General features: G+C 56.2%; 1 protein-coding gene across 2 annotated transcripts; it reads right to left on the bottom strand.

The window, feature by feature from the left end:
• Nucleotides 1-372: 372 nt before the first annotated feature.
• HPCA (hippocalcin) lies at nt 373-8,578 on the bottom strand. Of its 2 annotated transcripts, none has more exons than XM_039233773.1 (4): nt 8,460-8,578; nt 5,278-5,676; nt 901-1,006; nt 373-779 (listed from the first exon to the last, which is right to left on the bottom strand). In XM_039233773.1, exons 2-4 carry the CDS (start codon nt 5,653-5,655, stop codon nt 682-684), a joined length of 582 nt encoding a protein of 193 aa, XP_039089704.1. In that variant the 5' UTR covers nt 5,656-5,676; nt 8,460-8,578; the 3' UTR covers nt 373-681. The 2 variants fall into 2 exon arrangements, with proteins under 2 accessions (XP_039089704.1, XP_039089696.1); XM_039233765.1 differs by lacking the exon at nt 8,460-8,578 and adding an exon at nt 8,032-8,097.
• Between the last annotated feature and the right edge of the window lie 6,547 nt (nt 8,579-15,125).

The following is a 15,125-nucleotide window of genomic DNA, read 5'->3' on the forward strand; positions in this document are numbered from 1 at the left end:
TGTGTCTCAGAGAGGAAAAATCTACAGAGGGATCGGTGGGTCTGTGTTCATCCGAGTGCTGGAAGGCAGGTGGAGGTTCCTGGGACCCACAGCTGGGAGGCTGGAAGAGGGGTAGGGGGTTCCTTTTGCATCCTGGCCTCCAGGCCTACAAGCGCTGGGGAGCAGGAAGGGTTGAGGCCCTCCTGCAGGAAAGGACGACTCAAGGAGGCTTTTCCCTCAACCCCCCACACCTCCGGAATCCTTCCTCCTATCCAAATGAAGACAGCCTCCTCACCTGGGCAGGATTCCGCCCTGCACCCAGGCTGAGAGCTACTAGGGCGGGGTGGGGGTGGGGTAGCTTGCCCGGTGGTTGGGGGAGGAGCTGGAGGCTGCGTGTGAGTCGGGGGGCGGGTGGGGGGCGGGGGAAAACGGCTGAAGTTCCGTCTGGGTAAGGGGGGAGGGGGCAGACCCAGCCAGAGCCTGCGTCTCATCCTTGCCTAAGGGAGGTGCTGCCTTTTGGACTGAGGGTGCTAACCGCTTGCTTGCTGCAGGGTTGCCTTCTCCAGAGACCCCAGAGTGCAGGCCCTGGGGTGGATGGGTGCCCAGCCTGACCCCCAGCCTGGATAGACACAAGGAGAGGAAGCCGAGAGCCGGGAGAGGGCCAGTGAAGGCAGGGAGGAGGGGGAACCTGGGTCCTCTCGCTCAGAACTGGGAGGCGCTGCTGGGGTCGCACTGCAGCAGACGCACGATGGACGGGTCGCTTTTGGCCCCGCGGATGAACTCCTCCAGGGACAGCTTGCCTGCGGGGCGAGGGGAGCAGTGATGCTGGAGGAGGCGGCCGCGCAGCGAGGGGAGGCCGAGTGGAGCCGCAGAAGAGGAAGGGGGAGTGGCACCCGCCCCGCCCCATCCCTGCCCCCTCACCGTCGTTGTTTGTGTCCATTTGGCGGAAGATTTTCTCGGTCCTCTTTTCTGGGGTCGACTCGTCCTCCGGCATCTTCATCACGGACGAAACCATCTTGTAAATGGCCTGAGGGGCGGGAGGGGGAGGCAGAGAGTGAGAGGAGCCTGCCCGAACCCCGAACCCCCACCATCCAAAACCGCATCTACGCACACAGAAAATTGCTGCTCCCGCCTGGGTGAGGTGGAGAGGTGGTCACGGAGGCGTGGGGGAAGGGGGAGGGGGATTAATTTAGGAAGGAGTGTCTGGAGAGGCTTCCCAGAAGAGGGGGCCACTGGAGCGGGCCCTGTCCAAGTTCCCTTGGAGCGCCAGGTGGGAAAGGCATTGCTGGCAGAGCAATCCGCACGTACAAAGGACCTGCAGCAGGAAGCTGAGTGGGCGCCGAGAACTTGGGGGTGGCCGAGTGCAGTGGGCCAGGAGAGAGGTTGGAGGATATCAGGACCCAGATAGCGAAGGGGCTAGAACATGGGGCTTAGGAGCTGGTGCGGGGCACTACAGGCTCCAGGGTGAGTACCGGCTTAGCGCTGCTTTTCTAAAACTTCGGGGCCCTGGGCGACCAGCGCCCAGTGGCCTACAGGGGGCGCTGGGCGGAGGGGACATTGGGCTGCTCTGTCTCGATGGCCGGCAGGGGGCGCAGAGCCGCACTAAGGGCTGGAAGGCCTGAGGCTGCAGGGCCCAGAGAGGGCGGGGGCATTATGCAAATAAACGCAAATGAGCAGCTGCCAGAGGCGGGGACAGCATGCGCTCAGTTGTGCCCAGAACTGCAGCTGCCACGTGCAGGATCTCTGGAGGCAACACGAGGTAGGATATTTGTGCTAAATGTACACAGAGCACGTAGGGCTTGGCCTGTGGGCTAGGCTGGGTCCTGGCGCCTCGGAACTGAAGGATCAGGCCCATCGTCCCAATGTTACAGCTTTTTGCTACTGACACCTCTGCCAAGAAGCCTTCCTTCTCCCCCATCCCATAAACTCCCCTTGCCTTAGATCCATCTCCAGCCTCCGTACTGGTCTTTTCTGGCCTCTTTCCCTGGCATCTGGCCCCCACGCTGCCTCTGAACGCTTTCCAAACACAGATCGCCACCACCACGTCCCCAACCCAGTGGGCCGCCGCCTCGTTTCCATCACACACAGGCTTCCCTCCAGGCCCACCGTGCACCCAGCTCCTTCTGGATGCTGCCCCACGCTCCTTCTGCTGCCTCCCACTCTTCCTTGGGACTCAACTTACATAGCGCTTTCTTAGGGAGGCCTTCTTTGATCCTGCCTGGGTCAAGGCCCATATGCTGGCCCAGAGCCTCCCGGGCTTTTCCTTTGGGGACACCTCTCTGGAAGGAATTTTGTAGGATTGCTCCTGGTCTCCAGCATACAGCTAAAGATCATGGACATCTAGCTAGTACCCATAACCTCAGAACTTAGCATAGCGCCTGGCCTGTGGCAGGGACTCCACTGCTTAAAAGCCTTTGGCACCTCCCACTGCTCTCTGTACCAAGTCCAAACCATTCAGCCGGGCACTCAAGGTACTTCGCACTCTGGTCCCCGCTGACCTCTCCATCATCAGGCCTCCCCTGGTGGGTGACCCTGCCACAACCAACCCCTCCGTGCCTTTCAAGTTTCCCAGAATATACAGCCTCTTCCCGGAATAATAGTACCAGCTACCACTTATCAGGTACCTGCTGTGTGCTAGGTGCTTTACATGTATTATTTCTTAACCTCACAACAGTCCTGAAAAGCTGGTATCATGATCCCCATTTTCCAGATAAGAAATGGAGGCTTGGAAAGCGAATTGATGGCGGAGACTGAATTAGAATCCGCTCCTTCATAGTTGCTGGATAGATGCTTGTGGGATGCAGCAGAGACTTTGAAGTAAAGAGACCCAGAGTGGCATCCTGGTAATCACCTTATGTGTATATGTATCTGTGAACCTCAGTTTCCTCACGTCTCCCTCAATAGGATTGTCTAGACAATTGAATGAGACAGTGTTGTAGTTAGAATAGTAGCTGGCTGGAGTAAGTGGTCAGTAAACAGCAGCGTGTAATATAATCATTACTCATCCACCACATCCTCGGGCCTTCCCTGCCTTTCAGTCCCCTAGACTCCAGATGCCACATTTAGCAAGTCAGTGTGGGCTGCACACTTGTTCTCTCCCACCAGAGCCGAAGCCCCAAGAGGCCAAAATGCCGTATTTTCCCTTGCAGTGTGCCCACCACCTTACCACACGATTGGATCCTGAGAAGGATGCCCGAGTGACTTAGAGAGTGACTGCTCCCCTCGTGACAGCCCTCTCCTGGGTCTCCCAATTAATTGTCTGGAATTGCTGTGCACTCATTGTTTCATTGGAGCCGACTTGTAATTAATCAGTCACTGGGGTTTGCAGAGCTCCCTCTGCACTGGCCGTCTTGGGCTGCCCCGCTGCCATAAAGGAAATCAGGGCCCAGGTAGCAGAGGCCAGCCAGGCAGGGGGCCTGGAGGAGGCCCAAGGAATGAGGCTGGGCATGACGGATGTCTGGGTTTGGTGCCCCCAACGGAGTTGAGATTTACCAGTATAGAGCAGTGTAACCGCACGAACTGGTAAAACGTGAACATCTCTCATATTGGTTGGTATCCAGGTGCTGTTCAATCCCTGAGTGATTTTCCCATCACCCTGATGGCCCCAGCCCTTCCACCAGGACCCCCAGAACTTTCCTCTGTCCATCAGCTGGAGAGTTCATGCCTGGCCCACGGGAGTCACAAACATTAAGGTTTGACCCCTAGCAATCGACACAGGGGGAGCAGCGCATCCCAAAGCAGCCATTCGGGTCTAGCTCAAGAGAGCACACCCCAATGCTTAGCAAGAGAGAAGCCAAAGCAAGAATCCAGTAGGGGCTGGAGGCAATGGATGGGGAAGCAGCAGAGCTGAGGAGCCAGAGGGAAGGGATTCAGAGAGGCAAAAAGAAAGGGAGCAAGAGCTTGTGCAAAGCTGTACAGTGGAATTACTCAGGGCATATCCTAAGGATGTTGAAAAGGCCACTCTGGCTAGTGCAGAGAATGTGCAGAGAAGAGAATAGTAATGGACAGCATCTAACATTTGCCAAGTAGCAGTCATATGGAGAACTCTCTTCTCTCTTGACAGAGCCCCTGTCCCCCTTTATACCTGTAATAACCTGGTGACGTAGAGGGCTAACACCTCACTATATGGGTGAAGAAATACAGGCTCAGGCAAAAAGTGAAGTAGGAACTGGCTAAGTAGACTAGAACCAGAGCCCTGATGGACTTCAGTGCTGGGCCGAGGGCATATGGACTCTGGAAGGTTGTTGTAGAGCCAACATGTGTTACACTTAAACTTGTAGTAGGAAAGAGCATGGACATCAGGTCCTTAAATCTCCCTGTGAGGTTAGTATCACCATCCCCATTTTACAAATGGGAAACCTAAGAATTGAAGCCAACTCCCAAACTGGAAGCCAGCTCCCTTTCTAGGGGCAGCTCTGAGTGGTGGCCAGCTTGAACTTGATGCCACTTACATGCTATGTGACCTTGAGCAAGTCACTTCACCTCTCTGAGCCTCATGGGGTTATTGTAAGGATGTACTGGCTCATGGATATAAACATCTCATTTGTACTAGGTTCTTAATGGACCTTCAGTCAGTTGAAAGGTGGCTGGGTGTCCACATGGAAAGTGGATGGTGGACCCAGCTGGTCCACTTACAGGCTCTGTGGCTTTGGGCCAATGTCTTCACCTGAGCATCCATTTTCTCCTGAGTAAATGAGGATCAATAAAACATAACTGGCCTGTACTGTGAAGAAATGCCAAGTTTTGAAAGACAAAGGCTGAGGAACTGTTACAGATTACAGGAAGCTAAAGAGACACAACAATTAAATGCAATGTGTGATCCTAGACCTGGGTAAAAAATGCCATACGGAACATTTCGAGAGACAGTTGACAAAACTGGAATATGGTCTGTAAGTTAGATAATAGCATTGTTTCTACATAAATGTCCTGACTTTGATAATCATATTATGGGTTATGTAAGAGTATGTTCCTGTTCTTAGGAAATACATCCTGATGTATTTGGGGGGTAGAGGGTGACGTTCAGAACAACAGCAAAGCACTACACACACAGCGCTCTCACACCCATGATGGTAAAGCAAATATGGCAAAAGTTAATTGGTGAATCTGGGTAAGGGATATATGAGAGTTTTCTTAACTTTTCTTTAAATTGGAAATCAGTTCCTCATAGTTTTTTAAATGAATCACAAGAGTAGCACCCGCCACTACCTAGCCACAAGGGCTGTGGAGAGGACAAAAAAGAATGGTGGGTGCCCTCTGCTGGGCCCTGCACCTGGCATTCTGAGGGGTCCAGGGGCCCACCTGCACAATCTCGAGCATCTCCTCGCGGCTGATGTAGCCGTTGCCATCCAGGTCATACATGCTGAAGGCCCACATGAGCTTCTGCTCCAGGCGGCCACGTGAGGTCACGCTCAGCGCAATGATGAACTCCCGGAAGTCAATGGTGCCATCGCTGTTGGTGTCAAAGGTGCGGAAGACATGCTCGGCAAATTTGGAGGCATCGCCGTAGGGGAAGAAGTTGGCGTAGATCTTCTTGAACTCATCCACGTTGAGGATGCCTGTGGGGCAGTCCTTGAGGAAGCCCTTGTACCACTCCTGCAGCTCCAGCTCCGAGAACTCCGTGTTCTCCCGCAGGTCCTGAAGCATCTCCGGCCGCAGCTTGCTGTTCTGCTTGCCCATGGCCACCAAGCCAAGTCCCACCTGAATCCCCGAGGGGGTCAAGGGGAGAGAGGGAATGGTCAGGCCTTCTTGGCCCCTTGACACCACTCCAGGAAGCCCCCGCCCCCAGACACCGGCCACCCCCAGTCTCTCATTTGACCCAATGAAAGAGAGGAGCTGACTCAAGGTCAACAGCCCGTACCCAGGCATCCTGCCTCTGTGTCGTGCTCCAGACCATTTCCCAGGACCTTGCAGTTTCCCAGGGAACAGACCAGGAGACGGAGGAAGGGAAGGGGGCTCACATTTACCGAGAGCCTTCTCAGTGCCAGCCACTGGGCTGGTGAATACCATTTCATGCTCACAAAGTGAAGTCCAGGGATTAGCCCCACTTTACAGATGAGGAGGCAGGCTCAAGGAAGTGAGGTGACCTGGTTCAGGTTGCACAGCCCTGGAGTGACAAGGGTGACTCCCGGGGCTGCCCAGGGAGATGCAAAAAGGCCTTCTGGTCCTCTTCCCTCCTGCTTCTTCATTGCCTCACGTATGCTTCTCATTACAAAATACGCCTGCAACCTGGACACTGACCTGTTCTCTTTCCACACGTGTATGCCTGACAAAGGCCAGCATAAAGTAGATGTTAACCGAGGCTCCAGAGCCAGACCACCCGGGTTTGAATCTCAGATCTGCCTCTTACTACCTACGTGACCTTAGACGAGTTCCTTATACTCTCTCTGCCTCATCTGTAAAATGAGGGTGATAGTACCTACCACATTCTTATGGGGATTAAATTAGTTAATACATGTGAAGCCCTTAGAATGGTGCCTACACATACATGTGCTACATAAGTGTCAAATAAAAATGTTTTATATGTACCCAGATGCCACAAGACTCGTGCATAACAACATACAAATGAATAGACACTGACACATATTAATGCTATATAGCTCACCAAATCCACACACGGGCTCCCGTGCCACTCACATACCACCGTGGGTCACCATGCCTCCACACAACGTTCCCTCTGCTCCACAACTCACATGTACTGACACACGGCACCACTCATGATCAGCTCCCATACCCTGTGCATCAAGACACCAGCCCACGACCCCACATGTCTCACAAATGCCATCACAAGCCAACTCCCATACCGACACCTCTCACATGGCCAGCGGCACGTGGGACCCTCAGGCAGCAGCCTTGCCATCTTTCTTTTCCCAGGGGTGCTTGCAGGTCCCAGGAGAGGGAGCTGCGACCCTTCTCAGACATACTAGGGGCCTCTTTTCCAGTAAGAGCCCTGGCCAGCCAACCTCCTCCCGATACTTACCTTTCACATAGTCCGGAAAGAAGCCCTCAGTGAAGGAGGTTAGGGTGTGGAGGACTGAGGGGAAGGCAATGGAGAGGAGACAGCCAGGCAGTGCCAGGCAAGAGTGTAGGGGTGTATGCAGGTGAATCCCTCCCCCCCAGCCTAGAGCTGTGAGTGAGACAGGGTGAGGATGTTCCTTGTGTGTGCATTTGCACATAGCTCTGTGCACATTTGGATGAACATGTGTGTGAGTGCTTGTGTTCATGTATGCACATATGTCTCTGGTTTCTGCATGGCATTTGACTCCCGTGGGTTTCAGTAGATATGTGTGCATGTGACTAGGTACGCACCCATCACAGTATGAGGGGGATGTGCCTGAGTGGCCATTTAGGGGACTTGTGTGTGTCCTCAGCAGTGTGTCACATGCATGTTTTTGCAAGTTGGTGACCCTCCATTCTAAAGCAGCCTTTTCTGCCCCAGACTGAGGACCCAATGAACAAGTGTGTGGGAGGGGACGGAGGAAATGCGTGGGGCTGGGGCGGAGAAGTGTGTCCCTTAGTCCCCTCCTCAAGGTCCACGGAACTGGGTCATCGGGGCGGGGGCAGAGAGATGCGCTGGGCAGGAGAGATCTTCCAGAGCCCCCCTCCTCCCTGCCACCCTCAGAACTGCCCCTCCCAATCGGAAGACTTGGAAACGAGGGTGGTAGAAGGTTCTGTTGTCTCCGCAAGACCCCGAGTCCCCCGAATGGAAAAGACCCCCAGCTCGACCTGAGAAACTCGCCCCGGGGACCTTCTCCAAACCTCTCCCTAGCTCTCGCCCTGAGCCCACGCTTCAGAGCGCTGGGCGCGGGGCCCCTCCTGGAGGGGGCGCTCCGAGGCGGCCGGAACGCGACTCCTCCCCGCTGGCCACTCGGCGGTCAGGACCCTGGAGAGCGCCGGGCTCTTCCCCTGGGGAGCCCCTTCTTCCCAGCGCCCTCGGAAGGAGGCTCCCCAGGGGGCGCGGGAGCGGCGGGGTTGGAGAGGCTGGACGGGGCCCCCTCCCTCCGGGTTGCCCCCTCCCCGCATCCCCCAGCCCCGGCCGGAGCGGCCCCCACTCACCCAGCGATGCGGAGACACCGACTGCGCAGGGAAGGCGGCGCTGCTGCGGCGCGCGGCGGCAGAGGCGGCCGGAGGGGCGGGCGGGGGGCGGGGGGAGGGACTGCCAGGGAGACGCCCCGCGGCGTTGGCCCGGAGCCCTTCCCCTGGGGGGGGGGGTCCCTGTTCCTCCCCTTCCCCTCCAACCCCGGGGCGGGGGGAAGCGGTGCTCTAGGCTCCGCCCCCGCCCCTGCCCGGGAGAGGGAAGGGGACGCCCTCACTTCCCCGGCCCCCTCACTAGGGAGCGCCCGCCGGGGGAGGAGGACAGAGGTCTCCAATCTCCTCAGCATCTCGACTCAGGTAGCCCGAATGGGGTCGGGGGCGGGGTGTCAGTGCCCAGAGACGTCTTTCCGAGCCAGGGACAACCCCGGCCTCTCCACCCTCAAGCCTACCTGGGCGCGAAGCCGCACGTCGCTCCGCGGGCAGAATCCGGGGCGGTTCGATAGGCGCCCTCCCAGCCACCACGCCTCAACTCGCGAGCTAACAGAGCTGGGGGCTCTTCCGCGAGGGGGCAGCTCCCACTTCTCCCGTCCGGGAGGTCTGGTGGGGGCAGACACGCCCCCTACCCACCTCGGCCTTAGAGAGCCCCGCCCCCATCTCCTGCCCACCGCCCGGGATCTCACCCCCGCCCCGACCCCTCTCAGAATGAACCTCACCTCCCAACATGGATCTAAACTGCTCCTCCCATACCCTCCCTCCGTGCCCGGCCTCTGCCTGTGCAAGATGGTCCTATGTGAGAACTGGGGTGCATTTCCAGTCTGAGGGGGTTTTGAAGTGCTGAGGGACCTTACCTCAGACAGGACAGCCCTTTGCCCGAGTCGCTGACCCCCATGACAGCTCCTCCTGCCAGGATGGGGGCTGCATCCTCCTTCAGCCAGGTCTGCAACAATCCCACATCCTGGGATTGAATTTTGTCCTTTATCTCTATGAGGTGGGCCTTATTAATGTCCCCTCTTCACAAATGAGCAGCCGGAGGTTCAGAGGGGTTAAATGATTTTTCCCATGTCTCACAGCTGGTGAGTGGAAAGCTTGGACTTGAATCCATATGCCTTCATCCTTTCATGGCACAAATATTCATCAAGCGCTATTTCTGTGCCCAGCATTGTTCTAGGCATTGGGGTTACAGAAGTGGGCAGTAAACCGTGGACAAAATATACAAGTCAACTCTGTGATGTATTAGATGAGTATTTTAGGAACAACTGAGATCGGCGTTCAGAGGTTGGGATGGTGGCAAGTGCTTAAGACCATTCCAAGGATTGTAGATTTTATTCCAGGTGAGATGGGGTGCTCTAGATTGGGGCCTTGAGCATAGTGAGGGTATGACTTTCAGGTTAAGCTTACTCCGGCATTCTGTCAAGAACAGACTTGAGGAAAGGGGGCCAGGGGGGAAGAAGGGGGCCATTTCAGGATGAGAGAGGGATGAGTCTGGTTACTTTGAAGGTGAGCTGACAGCATCTGCCTTCCGACTGGACAGCTCCTCCTAGTTCGGTGGCAGCTAGGAGGCCCCTGGCTCTCCAGGGCTCAGATCAAGCTCTACCTCCAGGTCCCCGACCAGGCTGCTCAAGTGGTCAAAGTCTAGTCTTAGTCCTTCCTGCTTGAGGATAGGGAGGTCTCAACTGGAGGAGCTGGGGAGCCAGGCGGGGGTGGGGGGTTGGACATGTGGGCCCTCTAGAACATCAGTTCCTCCGTGTGCCTTGGCTCTGGTGTTGAGACCCCCAGTGGAGGCGTGAGAGATGCCAGACACCCGTGGGTGGTTCCCAGCTGCCTCCTGTGTGAGGCCTTGGGGGCAGGGAGAGACTTGCTGCTCAGCCTCTACCCCAGGCCCCTGGAGTGACAAGCTTCTTCCATCGTCCCCACTAGGCTTGGCGAGCCTGCCCTGTTTGCTAGATGAAGGCACTGCCCAGCACTCACTGCCTGGGCCTCTCCTCCCAGTCCTCCTCCTTCCTCTCTCTCTGCCTGGAGCCGGAGAATCTTCCCAGCCCGCTCTGGATCCTCCTCTCCATCCTTGGGGGTGGCGGGTCGCAGTTTACCCTCACAGGGTGCTGCCCAGCCACTATCTCTGCTTCCTCCCACTACCCCGTGCCAGCTTGACCTCCTACAGGCTGATTTCTTGGCTTAGCCCCTCTGGGGCCTTCTTCTAGTCCCACTGTTTCTCTTCCCTGTGAGGGTAACTCTGATGCCCCGCCCTCGGGGGCCCCCAGTCTGAATTCTGTCTCACCAGTAGTTGGGGCTTCTGGAAGCTTCACCTCCTTTTGACGTTCCCTGTACGTGGAATGAGTGAGGTAGGTCTGGGGGCAGAGTTTAGACCCTGCTAGGCTCTGTACTACTTCCCATCAGCCACCTCTCCCCTCTTGGGGGCCTAAAAAGCATTGGGAAGCCCCCCCCGCCCCGAGCCAAAGAGGAAGGCTTGGGGGCCCCTACACTGTACACCAAGGCCCAAGACCTAATGGCCTGAGATATAACCCAGAAAAGGGGGCCGGATGGGCAGCTGGCAGGAAGCCTGCCTGGGTCCCTCGCTTCTGGGTAACCTGGAGCAAGTCTTTTCCCCTTTTGGAACAGAAAGCCTAGACAAGTGACCTGGGTCCCTTGACACCCCCTGTCAAACCCCCTCACCGAGTACGTACGAGACATGCCTCATTTGCTGCCTCACTGTCTCCTCAGGCCTGAAATTCTGCACATGAGCATAGTAGGCAGGAGGCCCCAGTGGCCCTAGAAGCGTGCAGATTTGAAGGGCTCTATGAAAACCTGTTGTAGGGGTGAGGAAGGGGTGTCCTTGCTGATGATACTCATCCCCCTCCCACCCCAGACTGAGGCATCGAGGAGGGGGGGAGAAGCACTGCTTAGGGTAGATGTTGAGTGAGGGGTGAGCAGGACCCACAGGCATAGAAGAAAGAGCAAGTCTCACCGGAGGGGGTGTCCTCAGGGTCTGAGGAGTGGGGCTGGGGTACAGAAACCAGAGGTGGCTGCCCTCCTCCAGCACTAAAGAGGGATGCCAGAGAGAGAAGCAAGTGGGGAGGTGAATGGAGAAGGGACTGCATATCTCTTGAGCACCTGTTGTATGCAAGGTACTTTGCAGGTATCCGTCACCTCCTTTGATCTGAACTAATCCTGAGGAGTCAATAATGTTACTGCCATTTCACAGATGTGGAGACTGAGGCTCAGAGAAGTGAGGCCACATGCTGGAGGGAATACAGCAAGAAAGTAACAATGCCGGAATTTGAACCCAATTCCATGTGACTCAGGAGCCCAGGCTCCCCTCTGGAAGTCTCTCAGTGAGGTAGGTGGACGCAGCCCCTCCCCAGCCCCCTCAGAGGCGCAGCCCCCACCCTCCCCTCTTAGGTCCCAAATGGTTTGGAAAATCCTGATGGGAGCAGATGGTGGGGACAGATGGAGGGAAAAGCATCTCAAGGCTGAATTACACAAACAAACATTGATAAAGTGATTAAACCTCAAGCCACCCCTTTCCAAAGGGCCTTGCCCACCCCAGCCGGGAGCACCGTGGACCCAGAGATGGGGGTCTGAGGGCCTCCGCGGAGGCCCCAGTCTTAGCCCAACTGATCCCTGCTTCTGCCCACCCCTCCCACCGCCAGGGACCACCCCGGGACCAGAGCCCAGGGCCGTAGAGCTGCCAAGAGCACAGCCCGGGAAGGGGAGGGGGCGGGCCTGGCTGTTCCCAAGGGAGCTGGGCCCCGAGGGACACAATGGGGATGGTGGGGGTGTTGGGAAAGTCCTGCAAGCTGGGCCTGCAAAACTGAGATCAGACTGTGGTGGCATCCCTCCAGCAAGCTTCACTTTACAGAGAGCTGCTGGACCACATCACACAGCAGCCTTAGCCTGACCCGCCCTCCCCACCCCCACCGTGGAGGGGGCAAGGCCCTTCACCTCCTGAAGGTTCGAGTGGTTCCTTCATCTATAAAACGGCAAGGATGATTTTAATGCCTCCCTGAAGGGCCTTTGTGAGGATTAAGTGAGAGGAAGTTTGTAGAGTTTGGGACCCTGGGCCTGCACCCAGTCAGTGCTGTGTCAGCTCCAGCGAGAGTTAACAGGGCCTCGCTGGGGTGGGGGCATCAGGAAGGTGGGGGTTGGTTGAAGATGGTCCCTCTACCGAGCAGGAGTTTGGGCTTAAAGATCCCACCTGCAGAGTCCCTGAGGTTCCTGGGCTCCGCAGTGGCAGGGTGCCCATGGTGCCCCCAAGAAAAGCACCAACTCCTGGGTAAGATTCATTATATTCGTGCCCCACTTGCTCCAGGGTAAGAGCAGCTGAGGAGCTCAGGGGTGGCTCTGTCAGTTAAGTATCTGACTCTTGATTGACAGTCGTGAGATCAAGTCCCGTTGGATTCCACTCGAGGAGGGTTCTGTGCTAGGTGGGTTCTGCACTAGACTTGGAGCCTACCTAAGATTCCCTCTCCCTCTCTCTCTCTCTCTGCCCCTTCCCATTCCTGTGAGCATTCTCTCTCTCTGTCTCTCAAGAAAAAAAAAAAAAAAAAAGAGCAGCTGATCTCTCTGCCAAGGTCAGAATCCAGGACCCAAAGGGAAACAGAAAGGGGCTGCACCTCTGCTGGTCCCTCAGTGTGAACCTACAGACATTGCAGGGAAACAGACGCGCATTCACATCTTGTTATGGCCCCTTCCCAGCTTTGGGAAAGTGGACAAAAACAGCCCCACTGACCTCGGCTTCTTCCCAGGAAAGCCTGTATTTCCAGCCCGCAGACACCTCAGACTGCAGCCAGCCAGCACTGGCTTGTGGCCGTCCACCCAGCCTGCCCACGCCTGGGTCCCCTCCAGGATCCCCTCCCTCCTCCTCATCCCACGCTTCCTTCCCAAGCCAGAGTTCAACCAAAGCATGCCTCTCAGGCTTGCCCTGTCCTCCCCCCCTGCCCGTCCCCCCACTCCCTCCTCTGATGGCCCTGTATTATACCTGGTCCTCACCTAGCTCCCCAGCATTTGGTTTCTCCGCATCTAATCTCCTTCCTCCCTGCTTAATAACCTTCCATGGCTCCCCACCGCCTACTAGAGTAGGTGCGTGTTGGAGACATTCCCTGATACACCCAACCCTTGCCTTCCACCTCAGCTCCTACCTTCCACCTTCCTCTGAAAACTCCCCCAAGGCCCATCACCTCCTCTACAGATGGCTAGGATCTCCCCTAAGCTGAAGAAGGGATCTGGAGTCAAAGCTGAGGGAAGGGGGCTCCCTGACGCCCATCTCCCTGCATGTAGGTTTTAACTTAGGCTGGGGTGGGGTAAAGTGAGGCCGGTAGGTGAGGTCACATCCCAGCCACCCCTTGTCTGCACAATATTTCCTCTTCCCTCTGCTGGTGAAAGCAACTCTTAGCTGGAAGCGCCTCAGGCTCAATGGCTTGCCTTGGCCCATTCTTTTGCCCCCTCCTCAAATCAGAAGTAGCCCCTTCTGTGACAGCTCTTCCGGCAAATAAGCTTTTGGGTCCTTCTTACACATTTTCATTGCATTACACATTCAGTCTGCTCCTGCAGCTCCTCCTGGTATATCTCTGTTTGAAAACTGTTCCTGGGGTCACAGCAAATGGAATAGTCACTCTTGGAAGTCGGATAAAGGGCAGGAAGCTGAGTGTTCACTTGTAACTGTATATGAAATTCTATCTGCATGTCTACAACCTGCATGCAGGCACTCGATCTCACTTGAGACTTGAGTCAAAATCTAAAGAGTCCAAACAATTTTTTTAGTTCTTACATGTCTTTATTTCTTAAAATTTATTTATTTATTTTTTTATAGAGGATGGTGGGGGTAGAAAGAGAGGAAGAAAGAGAGAGGGGGAGAGAAGGAATCCCAAGTAGGCTGTTCTGCCAGCACAGAGCTCATTGCAGGGCTCGAACTCACAAACCATGAGATCATGACCTGAGCCAAAGTCCAGAGTCCAACACTTAACTGACTGAGCCACCCAGGCACCCCTCAAAAAATGTTAAGGTTTTTTTTGTTTGTTTAAGTAATCTCTACACCCAACGTGGGGCTCGATCTCATGCCCTCGAGATCATGAGTTGCAAGCTCTTCCGACTGAGCCACCCAGGTGCTGCCCACCCCCAATTTTTAAAGTCCTTCCTAAATTGGGATCTGTCCCCCAGAAGCCTTCTAGCAGCCCCAGCTCTGCTCTGGGGGGTTGCCCAGGGCCCTTGGCCACAGGATGACTCGCTCCCACCTCCCCGCCCCTCACAATCTAGAAAAGCTGATAGAATCCCCAGTCACCCCTGCAGCGGGGCTCAGTGGCCTGAGAGATCGCACACGTAGGGCAAGGCTGGGCCCACAGGAGTGGGGGCGGCAGACATGATCCCACCACAGCCAGCTGTGTTCTCCCGGAGCTTCGGTTCTTCTGTGAACCGCCTCCTTCCCATAGCTGCTGTGAGGAGCCCACACGACACCAACACCGGAGGGTAGTGCACCTGAAGGAGGCTGCTGGGTGGCGCTGCGGGGCTCGGGGGCGCACACTCATACAGCCTAGAGGGTAGGTCCCCCCAGGGAGAGGAAAGTTGACATCCCAGCTGAAGGATTGGGCTGGCACCCACTGCTGGCCCCATTTTATGGATGAAGAAACAGAGCCACAAAGAGATGGCGTTCCCTGCCTGAGATTGCTCATGGGATTAGAGCCGGATCCAAGATGAGCCCCAGCTCTGTTTCCTGAGCTCTTCCCAGGAAGCCAGGATGCCCTGGAGAAGCGTGGGCTTCCCCCAGGGTTCCGAGGCTCCCAGAGTCCCAGAACCCAACCCTTAGAGGCTGAGGTCGCCGTATCCTAGGGCCTCATGTTCCTGATCGGCCTCCCTTGCTGGGAAGACTAGGTCAGGCTCTCCCAGAGACTGAGGATTGCCTCTTTGTTTCCATAGTAACAGTGAACAGAGGGGTCTCCCGAATCAGTGCAGGGACTCTGCACGGGGACCTGCAAGTATGCATGTGCCCTGGGAATCCCCGGGTTGGAGAGCCTCAGGTACAAGCACACATACACATGCGTACTCGTGCACATGCTTGCACATGCATACACACCCAGTGCACGTGTGTGCACACCCATTCCCCCCTTGTGAACACACAGGCGCAC

Source organism: Hyaena hyaena, unplaced genomic scaffold (assembly GCF_003009895.1).
Source record: "Hyaena hyaena isolate Hyena2069 unplaced genomic scaffold, ASM300989v1 scaffold_3, whole genome shotgun sequence".
NCBI classification, from domain to species: domain Eukaryota; kingdom Metazoa; phylum Chordata; class Mammalia; order Carnivora; family Hyaenidae; genus Hyaena; species Hyaena hyaena.

Bases quoted from the DNA above. Each gene is read 5' to 3' on its own strand.
- HPCA (XM_039233773.1), bottom strand. From the start codon at position 5,655: ATGGGCAAGCAGAACAGCAAGCTGCGGCCGGAGATGCTTCAGGACCTG. The intron at 1,007-5,277 runs GTGGGCCCCTGG...CCCGCCCCTCAG, and splicing joins AGATGCTCGAGATTGTGCAG to GCCATTTACAAGATGGTTTC. The intron at 780-900 runs GTGAGGGGGCAG...CTCGCCCCGCAG, and splicing joins AATGGACACAAACAACGACG to GCAAGCTGTCCCTGGAGGAG.